The sequence below is a fragment of the Vanacampus margaritifer genome, chromosome 11 (genome assembly GCF_051991255.1).
Source record: "Vanacampus margaritifer isolate UIUO_Vmar chromosome 11, RoL_Vmar_1.0, whole genome shotgun sequence".
In the NCBI taxonomy this organism is placed as follows: domain Eukaryota; kingdom Metazoa; phylum Chordata; class Actinopteri; order Syngnathiformes; family Syngnathidae; genus Vanacampus; species Vanacampus margaritifer.
In genome coordinates this window covers 17,573,990-17,598,193 of record NC_135442.1, presented here as the reverse complement: position 1 = coordinate 17,598,193, position 24,204 = coordinate 17,573,990, and the positions used below count along the sequence as shown (strand labels likewise).

Sequence of the window (24,204 nt, the reverse complement as noted above, 5' to 3'; positions counted from 1 at the left end):
ATTTTGATCAAACTTCTCAGACAAAATGAAGTCGGCCAAAAAGCTGCAACAAAATGCCACGCTCACAAGAAATTCAAAAACAGATGAAAAAAAAAAAAGTCATTCACAACTGTCACTCTGGAAAGGGTTACAAAGCCATTGCTAAAGCTTTATGCTGCAGTCAGACCAAATGTGAGTTGAGCGTTTCTGGCGGTGCTTCTTTATATGTCATGCAGTTTGCACTGGTCAGGCGCGGTTGCATGACGGGTAGCGCAAATGAAGCGTTAGAAGCAAAAATTACGCTCCTTTGTCCATTTTGGCAGGGTTTATAAATGTGACCTTTCCGTGGAGTCACCAACAACGAATCAGCAACGAGAATGCACTGACTTAATTACATGCAACATCAGCAGTGACAAACACAGTGTGGCAAAATTAGCAATTTCGGGGCGCAATATAGGACAATATAATAATTGCAGGCTGTGGGACAGAGGTATGCAACAGAACCAGTTTCCAATACTGGAACCAAAACAAAAGCAAGCTTGGAGAATGGGGAGTGAGGACGTTGTCATATCTGGTGAGTAAATTGGACTCGTTTACAGCTGTTGAACTGATTGACAGCTCATTGCTTGATTACGTGAGACGGGAAGCTGTTTAAAGGCCCAGATACACCAATCCGACGTCGGCCCAGACATCGGCACGCCGCGTAGAAAAATTACATAAACACACACCGCATCAACCCCAACTATTACGTACTTTCAGGGCATGCGTGAGAATTCCCCTCCATACCATCAGCTGCGGTAGTCATTATTCCTAAAGGCAACCAGAAAACGCCTTACGGGGGCAGGATATAAAAACGTAAACTACATTTACTACTACTTTTTCCTTTAACGATGTCCTCCCACGTAAATGAAACCCTTCGGCTTTTTGCACAGTATCGTATAATGCTGTCATTGTCAACCCTTGCTCTTGTGATTGCTATATCCAGTCGCGTCCTTATGTCATGCCATAGTTTGGTTTTCATACCTTTGTCGGCATACCCTTTAACGGTAATATCATACAATGCCGGTCTCTCTTGAACCAACAAGATGAAGTCATCTTCCCGATCTTCTGTCCAGACATACATTGTACGTTCAAATGCGCAGGGTACAGCAGGGTGACGATGTGCAAAATGAGCAGGGGAGAAAAAAAAAACGGTCCAGGCTTTCCATCAGTACCGTTTATCCGCATTCATCACTTCCTCTTCTTGCCCCGTGCGCTGGCTCCCCCGTGCGCTCGCTAGCTAAAAGCCAATCACAGTGATTAAATGCCCCGATGCCATTTCAACATGTCGAATTTGCTGAAAATGAGCCCCCCCCCGACATATTCCAACTCGATCTGACTTTGCGACAGTAATTCATACACTGATAAGACAGCGCATGCCGTCGGCCCAACGCTGTCCGACTCCCGACGTCGGATTGGTGTATCTAGGCCTTAACAGAAAATACTTACTTCTAAGTAATAGACACACCAAAGTCAAAGTCTATGCTGGAGTTCCTGGCGCAGGCCCGGGGTGTCAAAGCTAACGCCAAACTTGCTAAGTTAAGTGGCTAAGCCTGAAAGTCCGGCGGCTAGCTGCTAGGTGGTCCGGTGAGTTCAGAGGTGTCGATTTGACCTGCAACTTTTCATCTGAGGCTACAGAAAATGCCTCCTTCAAAGAACAAACCTGTGGAGGACTGCTAGTTTAGCGTTAGCATATTACTATGCATGAAAATGCAGGGTCAATTTTGAATATTTTGGCGACAAGAAAAATGGTTTGAGAGTATAAAATGCAAGTGCCTTTGCAACATTTTGCAACACAGGGAGATGCAGACTTATGCCACCCTGAAAAATGATCCCAAGAGCACAGCACCAACACATCCACAAAGTCAAAAAAGAATCCAAGACGACATCTAAAGAGCTGCTTCATGACTCAACAAAAAAGGAAAAGGATGGGCAAAAACGGTAATAACTAATTAAATAAGTAACTTTTCACACAGGGTAAGGTAGCATTCAATAGTTTCCCCCCCTTTATACACAGAATTACTATTTAAAAATTGCATTTAATGTTAACTTGAGTTACAACCTTATATTTACATTTGTTTGATGAGCGTAACCGGGGTAACTGCAAAAATTAAGGATTAAATAAGAAGCCCAATGCTTTCACAGTAATCTACTTTTTCACACTGGCTGCAAAATTTTATTTTATACAATTTAAAATGCGTAGTAATTGTGTCAGTGCATTTAAAATTACGAGTGTGGTGCACATTCCTACCTTTTTTACTGAGGTCGATAGCAGCCTCCAAAAGGACTTCTAACTCTCCTTTTGGCAAAACTGGAACCACCCAACGAGGCCTGGGAGGAAGCAGAGTGACAATCATCAAGAAATCCAAGCAGATGCTGAGAATACGATGTAATGGATGGATCAAACTAATTCTCTGTCGCTGATCGGCAATCATGACTGGCCCCAAAAATCCTGATCATGTAAAGCCTATATTAAACATAATTTTTTTTGATCGCGCATATAAATTTGTGTTTTCAAATTAGCAACAATAATAATAATAATAAATGTTATTTGTAATGCACTATATAATTCAAACAATCTTTTAACTCTTTGACTGCCAGACGTTTTCAGAAAAGGGATGCCGCCAGTGCCAGCCGATTTAAGCATTTTGACTGATCTTTCAAGGTCCACAGAAAATTTTGTGTTTGGACTATGGAAACACACATACTACCAAATGAAAGATTGGACTCTCATCTTTCACCAGAAAAAAAGTTTGTTTCTACCTTATTCCGTTTTTCAGTAATCAACAATAGAAAATGGTTAGTTTCAACCAAATGCTCTGTTTTGAAACAAAAAAGGGAGAAAACAAGCTTTTTGTGAAACAATGTTATTTCATGCACTCTAGTGAATTGTACACTTCTTTTTGTCCATGAATGATGCCACAAACACCTAAATAGTGCTTTAATTCTGTAAAACACTACCACAAACAATGAAAAAGTGTTTTTTGATCGCAAAATACATTTATTTACATTCAACAGTGTAACAATTTGACAAAACAATTTGGCAAACTATTTACAAATGTGTGCAACCGTGGTACTATTTACAATTGTGTGGATGTTTCAAATACAGTTTTTCTTTTTGTAACACTCCCCTGCATGCAAGGGGACGCAGCAGGATTTGCACAACAGATTAGTTTCACTGCGATGGCTCCTTCGCGTGGAGACGATACACTTTCTTGCCGGCCTTTTTTTCTGGGGAATAGCAAGTATATACTGCAGTGCGTGTTTGGCCATGTTGCCATCAAGTCTACTCTCAGGATCATGATACGGTGACATTACGGTGGTGTTACGTCTGGCTTCCTCATGTCCTTCTGTTCCTATACCGGGTGGTAAGAGATGTTCTGATCCATCGTATCCACTCCATTCATGGTGGCATCGTAGTCCAGAACCAGTGACTTCTCCGTGATCAGACTGTACCCACTCCTCCGATGAATATGCATTGGACTCGTCGTCCGATTGAACGTCCGCCTGAGCAGAAGTGCTCGGTTGTGCTCCGCGTTTTCCGGCGTTAGCATCGCTAGCCGGTGAGGCTGTATGACGTGATCATAGCCGCCGCGTCAACGCTTCCAACTTCGGCGTCAACCTCGGAGTCACCATCATCATAGTCGTCATCAATGTGCTCTTTAGCATTGGTCGATGCTTTTCGTCTTTGAAAAAAATGCTCAAGGGTGAGCTGCTTGCAACCGGTCGCCATTATGGCTTCCTCAGCCATTGTCCCCTCAACACTCTAGCTCCGCCTCACGTCTTCTACTGACGCCTACCCAATCTTGTCCAAAGAGAGTCATCGCTGCCATCTAGGGGCCAAAAATAGGCATTATACTAACTAGATCTGCTTGATACTTTCAGCACAGCTGGCCAAGGCTTTCCTCCACCCGTTTAAAAAAACAAACAAAAAAAAAAAAACTTGGTGAACGTCTTAACGTCTTTGGCGCTCCTCCGTAGGATTTTACTAAACGTTATTTAATGTTTTTGGCAGTCAAAGAGTTAAAGTGCTACAGAATAAAAAAGTTTTAAAAAAAGAAAAAAGAAAAGTCTATCAAAAAGCTTTTGCATAAAGAAAAGTTTTAAGAGCCCGTTTAAAAATGTTAATAGGCTGTGGAGCCCTCAGGCGGGCAAGGCAGAGCATTCTGCAGCCTCGGAGCCACCGAGAAGAAGCCCCGATCGCCCATAGTGCGAAGCTTGGTTTTGGGGGCTTGAAGGAGGTTGAGGATGTAGAACGAGGTCTTTGGTATAAGGAGTTCTTTGCGGTATTGTGGGGCATGACCGTGAATGCACTGATGGGTGAGGAGGGAAACCTTGTATTCCATTCTGAGGGACACCGGGAGACAATACAGTGATTTCAGAATAGGGGTGATGTGGTCAAATTTGCGCACCCCCATCAGGATCCTGGCATCACAGTTCGGGATGTATTGCGGTTTCTGGATGTTCTTGCCAGGAATCCCGCTGGGGAGTGCATTGCAATAGTCTAGCCTGGAGGAGATAAAGTCGTGGACGAGCTTCTCTGAATATGCCTGGGACAGTGTACGACGGAGTTTTGCAATGTTTGTAAAATGAGGTTTTACAGAGGTCTTTGATGTGCATGTCAAATGTGAGCTGAGGGTCCATTTTACGCCTAGGTTGGTGACAGATGTGGAGAGAGGGATGCTTTGACCGGAAAAGATGATGCTGGTGATGGCAGAAGAGCGGAGCTGGTGTGAAGTGCCAATTTGAATGGCTTCTGATTTGGAGCGGTTTAACTGAATAAAGTTATGCTTCATCCACACCTCTAATCTCCTCCAGGCAGGCAGACAGTTTGGATGTTGGCAGGGGGATGGAAGAGGTGAAAGTTGTCCTGATGTAGAGTTGTGTATCATCAGCATAGGAGTGGTAGGAAACCCCATATTTGCTGATGAGGTTTCCCAGGGGGAGCAGTTAGAGGGTGAAGAGGGTGAAACCCAATACCAAACCCTGAGGGACACCACAGGTGACAGTGTGAGTGTGTGATTTTGCCTGGCCCAAACTGACGTATTCGGATCTGTCAGGTAGGAGGTGAACCAGTTGTGCACATTTTCTGAGAGTCCAATGGTATGTTGTAGGCGGTGGAGAAGGATGTGATGGTCAACTGTGACAAAAGCTGCTGTGAAGTCCAAGAGGACGAGTAGGAATGGGGAACCGGTGTCTGCTGCCATAAGGAGGTAGAGCTTTGCATCAATAACAATGAACAATTAGTTTAACTATAACAATTTAAAATGAATAATAGGCTTCTATTAGTCATGTGATAGTCACATGACCGCCCATACGAAGGAACGAGACAAGATGGCCAGTTGCGCAGCTCAAATATGCAACTGCTGCATTTTGGCAGCAAATGTCGATGGGGCCTGTATGCAAAATCTACATGAAGATGGTAATTGAGTGAGATAGAATACACTTCGCATTGCCGGACTCATCTGAGGAAGAATAATCCCTCGTTGACTGTTGCAAATAGATGAGTTTTCCGCAAAGTCCAAAAACATTTACAAACTACTATTATAGTTCAGTCCATACCTCATAACCTCCAGAAGCGTGCCACAGAGCGCTATTTATACCAAAAATCAGGACGTGCCTCTGTTTCGTTCATGGACACACGTCAACCTGAGACGGCAGCACGCAGGTGAGCGTTTAGTCTGTGTGTGTGTCGCGTAAATGTATGCCTCTCGTGTGCCCTCGACACCACAACAGGGGGAACAAAAGAGTCCAGGAAGCCAAGAAACCGTTTGTGGATGTGTAGGACCGCTAGATGTTTGTGTGGGTCCGCAGGGAAACGATTTGAACAGAGATTGGCTCCGCGGCATAAAAAGAGTGCATTATGTGCGCTGACGTCAGCTGCACACTTCAGCCAAAGACAACTAGCGCCTCTCAGGGGGTGACAGACAAGGCGCTCCGTCAACACAAGAGATTATTACAAATGAAACCAAACATACTGAAAAGATCTGCGACCACTTGACAGATTGGCGGTGGTCAGAGCAAGATAAAATATAAGTCTAAAATTAGTGACGGTATTACAGTGCACACCGATGAAATGACTAGACCTTAAAATTTGAATACAGCCAACCCTAATATGAGGTATAAAGCGCCAGTCAGTACAGGGCTACAGACTGCGACCAATATGCTCACAAATGCAGACAACTTTTCAGTGCGCTGGTAAAAATTTAATTCTCAGTTATGAAACATGGTTAATAGTCGCCTTCTTTGTCAGTACTCCAACACCTGCACGCTTCCCTTGCAAGTTTGAGCACTGCCTCCTCATCTATTAGCGTGTTCAGAAATACACTCTGAGCACGCTGAGCTCCATTCCAGCCATTGCATATGGCAGTACAGATGGAAATATTTCAAGCATGAGCAGTTGATTGGTTCCGTTCAGAGCCTGCGCTGTCTTGACCGGAAAACGTTCTACGCGTCACATCTTCGGCTGCTACTGCAGTGGCATAAAAGTAACAGCAGCAGCAGCAGCAGAACATCTTCCTGTTTCAAGGTAAAGCAAGCTTGAGGGAAATAAAACCCGGTCCTGTATTTTTCCCGACTTGTGTTGAATCAACACATAAATAATGTCACATAAAGGCTTGTTTTACATTTTTTAGTTTCCAATTCCTAAACGAAAAACGGGAGATGGCTAATTCCTGTTCAACGCAGACAGCAACACTGCCTCTTAGCAGAATGTTCTTGTGTACCTGTTGATCATGTCATCTAGCTTGGCTAGGTCAGTGTGGGGGAAGGCGGGCTCCTCTTCCTCCAGCTGGGGCGGCCCATCCCCTTGCCCGTGCTCACCCGGTGGGCTCACTGGAGAGTTCTCATTAGATGAGTTAGGTGATGAAGTCTGAAAATACATAAACAGATCATCACAAATAAATACGGTGGTTCTGCAATTAACTTCTTTCCTCTTTTTTTTTTATCGAGTAATCTGTTATTTTGTTGACTAATTGGATAAGAAACATTTTTAAATCGTTTAAATTTCCACTCATTTATTTAAAAACAGGACATTATTTCTAGGGATGTTCAATACCAATTTTTGGGACAGACATTGCGTACTCAACTCAAGTAGTCACCGAGTACATCAAGTATTGATACCACTAGTACTTTTGATACATAAAAGTCTCACCCAAAAACAATGACAGATATTAGAATTTTAAAGAACCATTATCTTGAAATTGCATGAAAATAATGGCGTTTTTTATTTATTTATTATTATTCTCCTAACTTCTAATGTCTAGTTCCTAATATGTAAAATGGCCACAAAAGATTACCCCCTCAAGTGTGTAAATAAGCAAGTGGAGGATTTGTAAAGCTCCTTGGGCACCCACACCATATGATGTAGATACAGAGCTACAAATATTTATATTTGTAATTTTCATTAAATTGGATTTTTCATCTGTTGGACGATGACACATTTTTTCGGAAATGTGCAAGATGAGAATCAATTACACCATAATTCGTTGACGTAAAAATGAATGGTCAATGGAGATTTCGGGTGACCGTCCAAGCTCTACAACATATAATAAAATTCCTGGCTTTTTGTCCTTTCTGAACATTTATATAAGATCAATCAGTAGTTGTGGTCTTTTTTTGTTTTGTTTTGTTTTTAAACACAAAAAAACTGGCATTTGTACAGTGATGTGTAGACTCCATAGGAGGGCACGATATGGAAAAACATGCAACATGCGATATATTTGTCGTAATACGGCAATATCGATATTCTTGCAAAATTTAACATTTAATACTACCTAAAGAAATGACATTTTATTATCTAATGAATTTATTTTTTTTTTATTCATGCAGCAAAATAATCGAGCTCAATTCTTCTTATTCTGAAGTCATTGTAATTACCCAAGATTGAAAGAATTATATATTTTTTATGTGGCAAAATACGCAAGCTCATTTCTTCTTATTCTTTTATTCATTGTAATTACCCAAGATGATAATCAACTGTATTGGATGACAATGCACATTTAAGTTTGCAGGTCAAATTCAGATAAAAGCATGATTTATTTTTTTTATTAATTCATTAGATAATAAAATGTAATTTCTTTAGGTAGGCATATGAAACTTATTGCATTGGCTTTGCGATACGCATATTGCATGGGCCAATATCAATATTTTTTCCGATATATTGTGCAGCCCTACTACATAGCCAATGTATAGGCAATAGATGTATTAAAGTCTACACAACCCATTTTACAGTCAAGGCATAGCTTTGATTTTTACATGGTCAATTTTGCTATTAGCAGGTGTGAGCGCAGGTGTCCATCACGCCACTGACTGTCAGGACGGACGGATAAATGCAGACGTGAGAAATGTTAAATGTGGGGGTGTGCGGTGAAGGCTCCTCCTGCTTGGTTGACCTACATATACAGCTTGCCTCTCACGTATCACCACGGCTCATCAACACACTCGCTGTGTGCGAGCACGCACGCACGCACGCACGCACGCACGCACGCACGCACACACACACACACACACACCCCTCATCCATCACTCAGGAGGCTCTGTTCATTGATGCCTCGTCTTCACTTTCCCCCTCTTTCCGTTTCCCCACACCCCTCTCTTTTCATCTTCTTTGGACATCTGTGTGTGTGGTAGGGTGCAAGGTGTATCTGTCAAACCCTACACTGCAGTGTCTGGACTTGGGGTAGGACACTTGAAATTTCCCTTAATCATTGATAACGTTAACTATCAACATCGCAACTGGACTGCTCTGCTTGTCTGAGAAGACGTTCCGCCTCCCATCCCACAAGGCGTCATCAGCTCATTCAAACAAGGCTTAGTTAGGGTAGACTAGCGTGAAGTCTTCTTGGATAGAGGTGAAACAACTTTCAAGGCCTGGCAGGTACACAACAATTTTTCAAAGATTTTTTAATCTTTGGTAGACACAAATGTATATTTTTTTCAATCCGGCATTTAACAGTTTGTTTGTATTGTGCGTGGGCTACTCTGATAATCAATGCAACCCACCACACAAATAAAGACTATCTTCCACCAACGATCAAAAATCCAGCCCTGTGTGGAAGAGCTCTCACATGGTCACATGTGATCTCACAAAACATGAAGACCACCAGGCTCTTCTGGTGGTTACTGAGTCTTTCCCAAGATGGCTGGAGGCGGTAGTGTTGTAAGGTGGCAATGTCGGCAAAGAAACACATTTATACCAAAATACATCATTGAGTAGGCCCACCTACCACCCGAAGATGCCTGGGATTGCCTCCAGCACACCCGTAACCCGAGTGAAGAATAAGCGGTTCCGAAAATGGATAGATGATCATCGGTTAAGACATTTTGCTTTAATTACACATGGTTTGATTTAACGCCGCTTCGTTGTTTGTCAAACAGCTTCTTTGATTGGCTATATTCTGTCACGTCAGTCTGCGGATTAAAATGTTTTGGGGGACGTTGGCTTCCTCCACTCAAAGATTTTTGCCAGTAAATATTGAACACAGTCATTATTAAAGATTGTCAATCCTAACATGTTTTGGTCCCCATTATCGACAAAATCCACTCTTAATATACGTCAGCCATTAGGATAAGACGGAGAGCGATGATGATGAGCTGTTGACTCAGAAAGGTGGCCGAATGAATAACACTGAGCCCCCCCCAAAAAAAAAGAGAAGACAATCTTATAAGACCCAAGAGTTTCAGGCATGTGATGTCCTTGGTCAGGAAGGGCAAAATCGTGACAAAAACAGCCTAATTGTCTTTGTGTGTACCTGGCCTAAAGCAAACAGAACAGTCCAGTTGTGATCGATTCAATGTCCTGAGAAAGAAATCACCCGCATGAATGAGAACATCCACAAGCATGCAATCTATCAATAGTTATTACACAATTGTAATTCATCTAATAACATTGTGTGGCAAAATAGCAACAATACATCAGAACTAACTAACAAGCTAAATATCAGGCCTAAACTAATTATTGGTTAGCAAAGGTGTACAAGATCAGCTTGTTGGTAGTAGAACTGAGACACCCTGTTCAATGAAGATGTTTGAGTCAGAGTACTTTTTCCCCTTTTAAAAGTCGTTTGCTGAGGATAGGAAATAGGAAATCAGGGCTGATAGCAACAGATAGTAACACGCATGAAAGCAGTGATAAGGGCAAAGGGACTACCAACCAAGTAGTGAAGACTAGTGTTTTCCCCCCAGAGTTTTATTAGGCGCCAAAATAGGACAATAGCAGCCTCAGCGTTTCCGTTGTATTCATTCAGCAGTGGTGCGTTGCCAGTCTTTCGAGCCAGCAAAAAATAATAATAATTTGCGGCCATTTGTGTGCGCCAAGTTCTGAAGACGTTATCCTTCCAGCCAGGCTACGGGGTAAATTTTTCTGTGAATGGCTGCGTATGACGTGCGACTTTGGAGCGCGCATGCAGGGAGGAAGAAGGCGGAAGAGAGTTGAGGCTGTATGTACTCGAATGTGGAGATTAAACGAGAAAGTGAATAAAAAGAGAGGTAAAATAAAACATCAGACTGCAGTGTGACATCTTGTCTCCTGCAGTTCATTTCATCTACCCTGTTTGGACTCCACCTTTTTGGCGACGTGCGGCGGGTGCAGAGACGATCCGTACCCCGGCTGCAAGACGGAGCAGGAACGGATAACAAAATATTGACGGTGTTGTGTCAAAGTAATTAAACCCCGAAAAAAAAACAGCAGCATCATTGCTAAACAGCCGCACGGCAACAAGACTCCGATAATAACGAAGGGGAGCCTGGCATGTTTGATGGGGAAATCACTCAGTTGTTCAATTTGGATACAGAAGATGAGGACGTTGGTGATTTTGTGTATAAAGACTGATCAAAAAAATAATGCGATTACATTGTTAAATTGTTGAATAAAGTACAAACAAACTCACTGTTTTGCTCCTATTGTGTTGCTCCCGCAACCCGTTTGTTTTAGCAAGCATGCATCTAATAACGCGGTGCGCTTTATGTATGGGTTACACCTAGTGTTGTTCCGATACCGATACTGGTATCTGTAAGTACTAACACGTAACATGCCGATACCATTACTTCTGACGCTAATATAGGACTTTGGATGCAGCATCTTGTGTCTTGCTCATGCACGACATTCACTGATGTGTGACACATGTTCACTGCATGCCGAGCTAAGATATCCCATTGGCCCTTGAATGCTCTGAACCAATGAAAGGACAGCTTTTTCATGCTGAGAAAACCCCCCAAAAAACATAGGTATCAGTATGGTATCGGCATCGGCCGATACTACAAAGCTGAATATCGGAATCTGTATCAGGGGCCAAAAAATGGTATCGGAATAACGTTTATAATTTAGGAATACAAGTTTAAGTGTAATATGGGGCATATACATTCTTATTTTATACATTGTCCAAAAATAGTAAGATGTTAACTCTTTCACTGCCAGACGTTTTCAGAAACGGGTTGTCCCCACTGCCAGCCGATTTAAGCATTTTGAGTGATCTTTCAAGGTCCACAGAAAATGTTGTGTTTGGACTATGGAAACACACATACTACCAAATGAAAGATTGGACTCTCAGCTTTCATCATTGTTTCTACCTTATTCCGTTCTTCAGTAATCAACAATAGAAAATGGTTACTTTCACCGAAATTCTCTCTTTTGAAACAAAAAACGGAGAAAAAGAGCTTTTTGTGAAACGATGTTATTTCATGCACTCTAGTGAATTGTACACTTCTTTTTGTCCATGAATGATGCCACAAACACCTAAATAGTGCTTTACTTCTGTAAAACGCTTTCACCAACAATGAAAAAGTGTTTTTTGATTGCAAAATACGTTTATTTCCATTCAACAGTGTAACAATTTGACAAAACAATTTCGCAAACTATTTACAAATGTGTGCAACTGTGGTACTACTTACAATTATGTGGATGTTTCAAATACAGTTTTTCCTTTTGTAACGCTCTCCTGCGTGCAAGGAGACGCCAGGACTCGCACAACAGTTTACTTTCACTTTCGCATTGGTCCGTTTTGCGTGCAAACGTTACACTTTCTTGATGGCCTTTTTTTCCGGGGAATAAAAAGCAAGTAGCAGACTGTACACACTTCCTCCGATGAATATGCATTGGACTCGGGGCACTCTCCGTCGTCCGATCGAACGTCCGCCTGTGCGTGCTCGGCTGTGCTCCGCGTTACGACACCGTCATAGCCGCCGCGTCAGCGGTTCCAATTTCGCCGTCAAGCTCGGATTCACCTTCATCATCATCGATGATGATCATCGTCGTCATCAATGTACTATTTTAGCGTTGGTCGATGCCTTTCGTCTTGTAAGTGTAGAGCTGCTTGCAAACGCTCGCCATTGCCCGTTCCCTCCTCCATCTAGCTCCATCTAACGTCTTCTACTGCCGCGTCAATGCTTCCCAACCACGGAGTCACCACCCTCATCTTCATCATCGATGATGATCATCGTCGTCAACAATGTGCTCTTTCAGCGATGCTTTTGGTCTTTGAAAAAAACGGCTTGGGCGTGAGCTCCTCGCGACCGGCCACCATTTTTCCTTTGTCTTCCATTCTCATCTCCTGCTCGACGCTCTAGCTCCGCCTCTACTGACGCCCACCCGATCTTGTCAAAAGAGAGTCATCGCTGCCCTCTAGGGGCCAAAAATAGTCATTAGGCACAACAGACCGGCTGGAAACCTTCACCACAGCTCCGGAAGCCTTGCCCGCACCCGTTTAAAAAAATAATAATAATAAATTGGATGACGTCTTTAGACGTCATTGGCAGTGCTCCGTAGGTTTTTACTTGACGTCTACAAACGTCAATGGCAGTGAAAGAGTTAATGGCTTAAAGTTGTATTCCTAAAATCTAAACGGCTATGTTTGAAATTTTGAGTGCAATTTAAGGCACATTCCCTTCCTTTAAACATGGTGGGTGAATTACAAAGTAGCCTTGGTCGATAATACTGAAAAAGAAAGGTACCAGCTGTCAAACTCATTTATTGTTAAGCCTACCAGCCAGGCACTCCTCGCTAATGCTAACAGCTAGCTGCTAGGCACTAATGTCGGACATTTGTGCCATATCATACAATGACAGCGTAATTAACTAGTGGTTTCTTAGCATCCTAATAAATAAGCGATTGAATAGGAGTTCGGGATAGCGGTGGGTGGATGTTGGTCGCAACTATGTAATGTCAATAAAAACTACGATAAGGAAATCCAAAACGTCAAAAGGCAAGTCAAGCTCGCTGTTACGCCACGACGTGGGCCAACTTCAAAGTAAAAGTCTACTAAGTCTAATATAACATTGCTGTCAATGTATTATTTGACACACTTTATTGAAGTTAGACTGAGCGTAGGCAACGTGCTACTTTGTGTATGTTTCCAGCTTCCTTGACATGTCTGAATGACAAAAAAATACTGTATCATTAATTTGAAGACTAATTTCACTCCACGTTGCCAAAATGCTCCCATACATGCAACTTACGTCATCCACAAGGGTTTTCAACTTCCTTTGGTGCTATAGTGAATGTGGAGTGAACCCCCACCAACTAATCCGCAGATCGTGCGTGATCCGAAGCATAGGGCCTGATCTAAACCGATCACAGATCCGTTGCACCACTTTGCTTTACACAGCGTGAATTAAGAAATAAAAACTGTTGATTATATAAAAGAGAAAAAAATGTTAATTTGCTATATTGTCTTTTTTCTATGTTAAATACAACCTTTACTTTACATCCCTGGAATTAACCGGCTGCAAAACAAAAAAGAAATTGCTCCCCAAAATTTTTAATTGTCTCCTCCAATGAAGTCATAGATACGCAAAACTGCTCCGGAATTACTGCAAAAAATAAAAAAATTCTGAGCCTTGAGCACACTGGTGGGTCAACTTTTTGAATGGAATTATGTATATTAATCAACTTTTCTAATTGCAATTTTTAATTCTCGTTTCATGAGTCAGTTTTATAGTAACACCTTGAACACTTCACCTCTTATTTGGCGAACTAGGGGAGCCAGTCTGTTTCTTCAAAATTACGTTATTCTCTTTAAGTGTATGAAAGTGCTTTAAGTGTAAAATGTGTGTGGAGTATCACTATTAGGAAAAATGTTTACGGTCTCTATCACACTTTCTACTTATCGCAGTCAAGTCTGGAATGTATACCTGTGAAGGGTTCACTGTGCAGTGGTTTACTCTAAAAATGCATCAACTTCCTAAAGACATTGCCTATACAGTTAAAGGTTTTATGATGACAAAAGGTTGAGCCTGGAACTAATGAATTTACTATTTCATATATTTGCTGAAAATACTGACCTGGTTCTGTGGCAACGGAGGTTGGCTCTGAGCATCAGGCGCCTGGCCCTGGCTGTCATTGCCCCCCACCGGAGAACCACGCGTGGTGGCCGTCATGCTCGCCACGGGGCAGATCTTGGCAATCTTGGCCTCTTTACGCAGCACTGACCAGGAGGGAAATCAGAGCCGCCTCAGCCGTGGAGCGGAGGGAAGAGAGGCCGAACACGCGAGAGAGGGACACAAGCACCTTGAGATCTGGATGTGCCGCTGAGACCATTGCATAACCTGAAGTGATGAAGGAGAGAGAGAGAGAGAAGGGTTAAAGGTTGGGATTAATCAGCAGGCACGGGGAAGTCACTTGTAATAAATATGCAAAATAGACTTTCATTGCGCCAATCATATTTTTAAAAAACAACACTAACAAAAACAGATTTAATTCGGACTTGAGTTTTCATTGTAAGGCTCCAGAATGCCTCTTAATGTAATGGTGCCAAATCCACAGTAAGGAAAGTAGCTATTGGCTGTCCTAAAAGTCACCATTAGTTGATAAATTACATCATTGCCTAATTTGCATAATTGACAATTTGCATGTATGTAATAGTAATGGAAACTATAGAAGAGAGGAATGGCATTGTGGTTAGGGTTGTCACAAGAACCGATACTTCGGTACCAAGTCGATGCCAAGATTCTAAAAGTGTGACGGTACTACCTGACAATACCTAAAGTACCGTTGGTACCGAGGCCGCAGATCTGGCCGCGTCTTTTGTGTTGTTTTGGGGGTGTAAAGGAGCGGTTGTCTGGCAACCCACGCAACGTCTAATGACGTCACATGACTACACTGCCGCTGCGACAATAAGGAAAGAGAACAGTCGTCAATGCATGCAACATGGCAGTTGCCCGCACATCTGCGTCGTCTTCAACTGCAGCGACAGCTGCCCCTCAACTAGTTGAGAAGAAAAACGCCAAAGGTCGCGTATAGAAGTACTTTGGATTTGAGGTTGATGAGCAGGGATTAATAATCGATCCTCAAATACCTGTATGCAAAAGATGCCGAAACCGTTTTCAGACGAAAGGGGGAAACACATCCAACTTAGCGAAACATCAAACAAATCGACATCCAGACTTGTATAAAGAATTCAAGGTGAGTTAATTTGAATTCCCGTGTTATCATTGTTGCCCATATCTAATAACGTTAGTATCATGACCCCCACACTAAATGACGGAGTACTGCCTGGCGAAGTACCGTTAACGTTATGTTCAGCCTCGTCTGTCCCGCATAATAAAGTTAGGTAATGTTGCCAGGCAGCTAATTTACTGAATCACCTAAAGTAACATTAAACAACCCTGAAATAATATATCAAAAATGTGTTATTTTGTTTGTGTGTGTGTAACTGTGTGTGTCTGTATGCTGCATGCACAGTATTTTTTTTTTGTGTTTAATACTTAAAGCTAGCCTGCTGTACACGCATAGTATTTTATTTTATTGTTTATTAAAATGCACAGTATTTTATTTTAACGCTTTAAAGCTCCATGCCAATTGTTCTGTTTAGGAACACAGCATAAATTGTTGTTCACTTCTAATAAAGTAGTGTATGTTGAAGTACATGGGATTTATTGGTTTATTTTCTATTTTTACAGTGGTATGGAAATGGCATCGAGAATCGTCATTGACTACTAAATTTCTGGTATTGTGACACCCCTATTTGTGGTAGAGGCAAAAAGTGAGTAAAAAAACGCCCTAAAAGCACACCAGAAAAAAGTCGCTAGTCGCTTTTGACCCCCCAAAAAAGGGGGGGGGGCCTACATATTGGGAAAACATGCGATAAGCGATATAGTAAATATGCAATTTGACAAGAAATAAAAAAATATATATATTATAATGAATTTTTTTTTTCATTATGCAAAATAAGCAAGCTCAATGTATTCTTAGTTAACTGTACTTACACTAGAAAATAATGTTTAACTATTGGATGGTGACGCACATTTAAATTTGCATCTAATTGGTCAAATTCAGATAAAAGAATATAATTCCATACGAAGCTTATTGCATGTCTTTGCGATATGCATATTGCATTGGCCAATTACGAGATAGGTATTTTTTCAATATATTGTCCAGCCCTACAAAAAACAAAATCGGCAAGCGGTTTTGGAAAACCACCAAATTTAGCGAGAAAGTCGCCAAGCATTTTTTGCTTGTAAAATTTGAGACAATGGAAGTAATTTTTTTCATCTACTCGCACCTGTGCGACCAGTACATTTACTGTATTTTTTAAGTACTACAATTGAATTTTCTTTTTTGGTTACTTGACAAACACATTTACTTGTTAATATTTACTATATTCATGACAAACGTGTCTTCAGAAACATTACTTTCCTACATACTTTCATCAATAATTGCCAAATAATCAACGGTAAATGCTTTTTGTTTTGTCATTTTAAATAAGATTCATTGATAATCACTTAAGGCCCAGAATCAGTGCTGTGATGGGGGTAAGAATTCATAGCAGTGGCATTGTTAAGTGAGCTATGCCAGATGATGCCACGGACAAATGAATAACCGTACAGATAATATAATGCTTCAAAGTATAGAAAGTTTAAAACTGGCGGAGCTTGTGTTTTGTCTTAAAATTAAGTTCCCACATTGTTCATCAAATCAATTTAGAACTCTTATTAAAAATAATTATTTGATTTTTCACACTTTTCTTGTGTTGGTTCTGTACAAATGGCACTGACAGACAGCACAAGTGAGATGAGGTCTGCCCAGATAAAGATTCCCAACTGCGGAGGGAGTTTATCAGAGCCATCCAAGGCACACTTTGTAAATGTTAAAGGGGTCCTCGGTTTACGATATTCCACCTCTACTAGGTTCTGTTTAAAGCAAAAGCGGTTACAGCTATGGTGTAGCAATTTTGTGGCATTGTCCCACTTTGATGTTGACCAACACAATTGCATTACAAGATCTCTTATATTTTGTTATAGCATGAACATTTCTGTCCATAATGAGCACACAAAGGGACTAACCACACAAATCTGTCCACAGCAAAAATGAAGCAAACGTGTCACAAAGAAGAAATCAATGATGATTTTTAGACTTGTATTCCTTTTAAACCTCACCGTCAAAGAACACCACGTCGTTGAATGTCATGCAATATAATTTGCCAGGAATTTGTCTAGCTGAGGTATCCAATCAGAGCCAAACCCATGTCTCCCACCATTAACCAAATAAATTAAATCCCTTGATTTCTCTGCAAGTAGAACTTCCATTTAAGCGATTTTCAAGCCTGATTCAGTCATCTTATTCCTTCTTTTAACTAGGGTAGATTTAAAATCTCACTCTTACTTGTGCAGCGAAAGAGGTGTGATTGGTCCCTCCCAATCAAATGAATCCTGCCTTGACAGAAATTTGATCAGCCATGATAGTGTATATGATAGTGACTGCGTACATATAGACTTACATTTTAGAGATACTTCAATACTAAAAAATACCTAAAATCATGTCGGCTTTAATTAACCCACATAGACTGATAAGAGACAAGAGGAGATACTGAATACAGCATATCTAGTCATGATTACCCGATGTGCCAGGTGTCGAGAGGACAGCATTCACACCTGACCAAGACTGCGCCAGAGTTAACCAAACCTAGTGTGAGGACAGCCTTAGAAAGAAAACATATGCCTAACATGCCTATTTTTAATATGTGGAATCACATGCTTAAACTTTTCCAATAAAAGGCATTATCAACTAGTAGGTCATGACTGATGTTTTACTTTACACTTTTGGAGCTATGACACCAAAGTCTACATCTTATTGAAAAATGAAAGTACTGTTAATTTAAAGCGTCTGTGTACTGATATGATTTCAGGAGAAGCTAAAATTGCATTCTTGATGGGGGTTGACATTAATACAGTAGTTTACCCATCATTTTGCAAAGTTATATCCTGGATCACCAAATACTAAAGGCCATGCAAGAACCTAAGTAAAATATGGTTGAAGCCCTCACATGCTAACCATCCTTAGGTGTTGCTAACTCACCTGACATGACAATTAGCACACCACTAAAAGCCCATTCTAGAACAAACTTCATATCGACCGGCCTTTGGGACTGAACCGGCTTTACAACATTTGTGCATTTACACAGCGTTAAGTACGAACCGATAACGAACAGCGTCCATGGCGTGGGGGGGGGGGGGGGGCAAGCCCCGTTAATGAATTATGGCAAATGGCTGGCATATTTTACGTAAGCTTTTTAAGGTAGAGGTTAGCGAACGTATAAGGCGATCCACCCAAACTGCCGAGCCTCCATGGAGGCCTTGTCGTCAAGAGCGAATTGCGTTGAGACGTGCAGGCCTCATCATCACTCGGCCCGGCCTGACATTACGTTAACCGCTCCCATAGCATATGCATTGATAAACGAATGACACATTGGGCACGTTTGGTAAGCGCCCCGCACTAGTAACAACGAAGACTGGGTAGGATTGTGAGGCGTTCCCCGTTGACCAAGTTGTGCTCCCGAGTCGCCATTACCAGTTAGCTTAAGACATGCTAACGATGGTTTAGCCGACGGTGCTAACGTCCCGAGTTGGTGCAGTTAGCTAACCCCGTCCTATTTTGACAAGCACCGAGCTCATATGACTCAACATGAAAGCATTTTTTCCACCTTGTATTTAAATCAACTGTTGTGAGGAAGCAGAAGGCCAATGTTTAGTGAATTGATAAAAAGGTATCGGTGTTCGTGAATAATGTAAAGCGCTATAACTGAACACAGGAATCGTCTATTTCCTGAAATTGAACAGAGTTCAGACTTCTATCATCCAAGTTTTTAACTCGACTATCGATATACTTTCAGTCATAACAAACGAAAATATATCCTTTATAATTCATTATTTAACATATGTTGTGCATATAGGTTGCGAATGCTGATAAGATAAACCATACATTTTTTACGCTGCTAGCCATAACACTTAATAGAAATAATTCAGCTAGTAGACTGTGTCGTCAATTGACGGATAGCTAGCAGTAGCCATCGTCCAGCCAGTAAAACCGGGTGAGTTCGTGGGAACGAACGTGATGTTAGGACAGTGAATTGCATTTTAACCACCTTGACACGTGATTGTACAATCAAAAATCGGTAGTTGTGAGTGGGTAACTTGCCAGCAAACCAAAAGCACAAATGACACAATTGTAATAGTTACCTGTGGTCCACTACAGCAGCTGACGCTAGTAACTTACTAGCCGTGCGGCTAACAATCCCCTCTAGCGTTAGCCTACGGAGCTAGTTAGCTAACAACTCACCAGGAATTTGATACGACTTCCCTTCTATTCACCGGTTACATCCAGCCTTGAGAGGCGGCGTCGTCGTCGTTTATTATATAAGCGTGGCCTGGTATTGGTGACGGCTTTTCGCAGGAAACACCGACCCACTGCTAGAAAGATCTCTAATTCAGACGTCTCCCCCTCTTGCTTCTGGGTGTTTTTCCCTGCGTCACCGGCGCAGTCACAGCCCCCTGACTCTCGACCAATTTCTGGGGCTTGTCACTTCGGTCCCAGCAGCAGTCACTCACACACACAACTTGAATCAGCTCAACATGGCGGAAGCGCAGTCGGGTGCGAGCGGCGCTCCGTTAAAGAAAAAAAAAGGCCAGACGAGCGAGTGCAAATCCAAAAGCATCGGCCCTCGTTTGTAAGGAGAGATTGCGCCGTAGCCCAGTCAACACAACATCAGCTGAACTGAAAGTGCATTTAACTCCTCTACAGTCTTGATGGCTTAGGGAGTCCGGCTCCGATAAGATCCAGTACCGTGGTTTGGCTAAAACTGGACGATGAGCTCAGCACGAAAGACCATCCCCGCCCATCACACGCATATGTTGCATTCCAGTTACACACGAAAAAAAGGACAATTTAGTGTATTTAACAGGTGCACCCGTAAAGGCATCCGAAAAGACGGAGGAACCTTGAACTCAATTTATAAAATGGCTGCTGAAACTGTCAAGTGCAAGTGAAACTTCTAGACTAAGTGAAACTAGCCAGGATGTTTTAACAGTTTTTCATATAATAAATCAAGACCTACTTAGTTCTGAATGTCTGCCCTGTGGTCAATGCGATATTAATATTTTTTATTTACCTGTTAGGCGCCGCAATCCAGCGTTGTATTCGTAGAAAAAAAATGCTGCAAAGCAAAACTTTAGATCCCCGAATAAACTACATTAATGACACTACTAATTCTCTAACTACACGTGTGTTGATACCGGTTAACTGGTAAGGAGCATGTCGTTTGTTCGCATACCCTCGTGTGGTTCAGCGACTACAACAACGATTTATATAAAGGTGCCGTGGCAGAATTCTTTTAAGTCTGTGATGTTCATGTGCGTATCCTCTACGTGTATTCGGTCGATAACATGGACGTGATTGTTGTGTGCTATTACCCCGTAGGCTTGTTTGTTTGTTAACGGTTTGATAGTAAAATGCTCATTTATATAGGCACACGGACTGTGGTGTTTTATTCACGTGTGGGTAAATAATTTACACATAAACAGTTAATTAAAAAGCCAAATAATTGTTTTTAAGGTGGTATAGCAGGCATGGCTTTTTGTCGTCCGAGGGTAATGGAACGTCGCACGAACGAATGGGAAGAAAAGAAAAAATACTATAATGCAGTCTTGTTTAAAGGCGGTCAAAATATTGACATCTTTTATATATATATATATATATATATATATATATATATATATATCCCACTTTTGAGCTCAATTTTTAATTTCCATATTACTGAAAAGTAAAAACACCAGTGTGTGTGTATGTATGTATGTATGTATATATATATATATATATATATATATATATATATATATATATATATATATATATATATATATATATATATCCATACAATGCTGACATAGAAAATAATTGACTTGAACAAAAATAATGATAATATTGTCATTCATTCTTGAACAAAAGTTGTTGATTTAAGAAAAACTCAGATTTCATTGGTGCAAAAGCATGTGAACCTCTCACTTAATTGGACATTGCACCTCCTTTTGCATTAAGAACTTCATCCCAACGCTTTCTTTAGTGATTTATCAGTCTTTCACATCTACTTTGGGGGAAATTTTGCCTCTCTTCCTGCCAGATGAGAGAGGTTGAATGGGCGTCTAGCATAAACTGCCCGCTTCAGGTCCCACCACAGTATTTTTGAAAGAATTTAAGTCAGGATTTTGACTGGGCACATCCAGAACATGCATCTTGTTGTTCTTCAGCCATTCCTTGGTTGTATTGCTGGAATGCTTTGGATTATTGTATGATCCATCTTCTACCAGGCTGTAACTTCACAAAGAACGGCCTCAGGCTATGATCCGGGATTTCACAATATTCCTCAGAATTCATGATTCCTTGGATTATGTGGCGTTGTCCAGGTCCTGAGAATGAAAAGCCAGCCCAAAATTTAACATTCTCACCCCCATGATTCACTCAGGGAGAAGGTTCTTTTGCTGGTATGCGTGGTATGGTATGTGTTGACTTTTTACCAAACATGACTGTTTTAGTTGTGACCAAAACAGTTCAAATTTTGACTCATCTGTCCACAGAAGGGACTTCCAACAAGCTTCAGTGTTGTCCAGGTACTCACTGGCAAAGTTGAGATGGGCAGCTTTGATCTTTTTTTGTGAGCAGAGGCACCTACAGAGCAAGCCTTCTATGAAAGCCTTGTCGATTGATTTTTCTTCTGATTGTTGAAACATGCACGTGTCCCAGATCCAGCAAAAGAGGCCTGTAAATCCCTTGATGTGATGTTCAAGTTGTTTTTTTACCTGAATTATAATTTTTCTTGTGGTTATTGCTGATATTTTTAGAAGGTCGTCCACTTCTAGGCAGGATTGTAGTAAAATTCAGTGTTCTCTAGTTGCAGATGATCTGCTTCACAGTGGAATGATGAAGCTAAAAATTTTTTTTTTTAGATGACTATAGCTTTCCCGAGGCGGATGTGCTGTCACTACCCACTTCCTGAGGTCCCCTGAGATTTCTCTTCCTCTCAGCATGACTAACCTGTATGGGTTCACCTGGGTAAGACTAAAGTGACGTTGTTTTGTCTCTGTTTCAGTCTTTGATGCACAATTTCTTTGCTAAAACTCTCTCATTTCATTAATCCATTTCAGTGGTTAGTTTAGCTACCAATTTGTCCTACCTTGTCCTACTTGACAGCTTGTTTTAAGCAATGCAGCTCAAGGTTAACTTACTTTTGCACCTACATGAATTGACCAAAAACTCGTTTTAATTAAGTTTTGACCACACAATTGATCAAAAAAAGAACAATGCATTGAATTGATAAGACTATACCTGTTATTTCATATAAAATGTAGTGGTTCAGATTGAACAAAATCAGGTTGAAACAATTGGAAAGAGGTTCACACACACACACACACACACACATATATATATATATTTGTGTGTGTGTGTGAGCAGTACCAGAGGAAATCGAAGTAGGGGGGTGGGATGTTATTGTGTTGCATCACAGGACTTTGTGGTAATTTAAACATTGGAAGACAGCAGTACATCACAATATTATATTGTATTGTAACTATGTAACTGAAATTGAATAGAACTTGAATTTGTACTGGGGATTAAAAAAAGAAGAAGCTATTATTGGAAACGGGAAATAAAAGGTTTTTATTGGGAGCATATATAGGGAGACTAAATGGAGATTCAAATTGTACATATTTGATTTTCATCAGATAGCAGCAATATGAATATTTGATGGTAGTGATCGATTCTGTATCATAAGAGATGAGACAATATTCTGTTTGCCATACCTCTGAGTTAAGTGCTATGTCCTGTGCGTGACATGACATCGTTGATTTTCTATACATGATGTCGCTTTTGATCTTGCTTAATTACTCAATGCTTAATTGTTATGTATTAAATTAAATAAAAGCTCACCCGTTAGAAAGGCGTGTTGTGTTATTTTACTTACAATGTGTATAAGAAGACATTTAGGAATTATAATCACTATTGTACCATTGATGCCCATCTTACCTTGGTACGGTTAGTCAAAAGCACAGTTACAAGGGCCCCCACAATGCACGTATTAATAATACTGTGTAATGTACTGGTGACAGGAGCCTCAGAATTGCAAAGATTATCAGCAGACTGGCAAAATTGAACTATTAGTGTGAGATGACAAGATATAATTATCCTGAGTAAATTAGCTTTTGTTTTACTTGGGCGGCTTTGTGCATCTTGTCTGTAAAAAAAGTGTTCCACAGTGGAAAACTGCATACTGTGGTGCGGCACCCACGGATTCACCCCCCCCCCCCCCCCCTCAATATTTTTTGTAGTATTTTTTTTTATATATATATATATAAAAAAAGTTTTTTCCCCCCAGGAATTTTGGGGGTTTCAATTTTTGTTTAGTTTCCCCCTAATGTATTTATAATGGCCATCAAATATACATGGATTTTCACTACTTGTGGGCCAGCCAGTCCCTACCCCTGCAAATAGTGGTTTCAACTGTACTATATAAATGAAATTTACTTTACTTACGTAATGCCATGGATGACAATTACATACTGTAATATACAAATGAGGAAAACACATAAGACTTTTGAAGATTAATAGAATAACCTGACAAACCCCCAAAAGATCGCCCCAACCCGTTTTGGGCCCTGACCTTCAGAAATCCTGCTAGAATGAATAAGGTTTGGTTGGTTTGGTTAGTTTGGGCAGCCAAGCTATGCTGAATGCTGTACTTCAGTACAGACAAGAAAATTGGGTCACTCTAGACCAGAATTGGACATTTTTTCTAAAGCATAATATTTCAAATAATCTATGCGCAAAACAGACGCATTCAAGTGGTGTGTTAATTATAGTTGTCCCGAGACAAAATGTAACTGTAGCTGTAGTATTGATTCCTAAGCATTACTGAAAATATCATATAT

The 24,204-nt window shown here is 41.0% G+C and overlaps 1 protein-coding gene across 8 annotated transcripts in view; it reads right to left on the bottom strand.

The window, feature by feature from the left end:
• usp9 (ubiquitin specific peptidase 9) overlaps positions 1–24,204 on the bottom strand; it is a 66,239-nt gene that overhangs the window by 40,347 nt on the left and 1,688 nt on the right. For 3 of the 8 annotated variants that reach the window (XM_077579790.1, XM_077579795.1, XM_077579800.1), the window contains exons 1-4: positions 19,568–20,045; positions 14,296–14,559; positions 6,744–6,889; positions 2,270–2,349 (exon numbers count right to left, since the gene is read on the bottom strand). In XM_077579790.1, coding sequence (XP_077435916.1) covers positions 2,270–2,349; positions 6,744–6,889; positions 14,296–14,391 — 322 coding nt within the window. In that variant the 5' untranslated portion in view covers positions 14,392–14,559; positions 19,568–20,045. Of the gene's footprint in view, positions 1–2,269; positions 2,350–6,743; positions 6,890–14,295; positions 14,560–19,467; positions 20,046–20,396; positions 20,558–24,204 lie in introns of those variants that run through there. The other 5 variants (XM_077579796.1, XM_077579797.1, XM_077579791.1 and 2 more) reach the window with 4 other exon arrangements.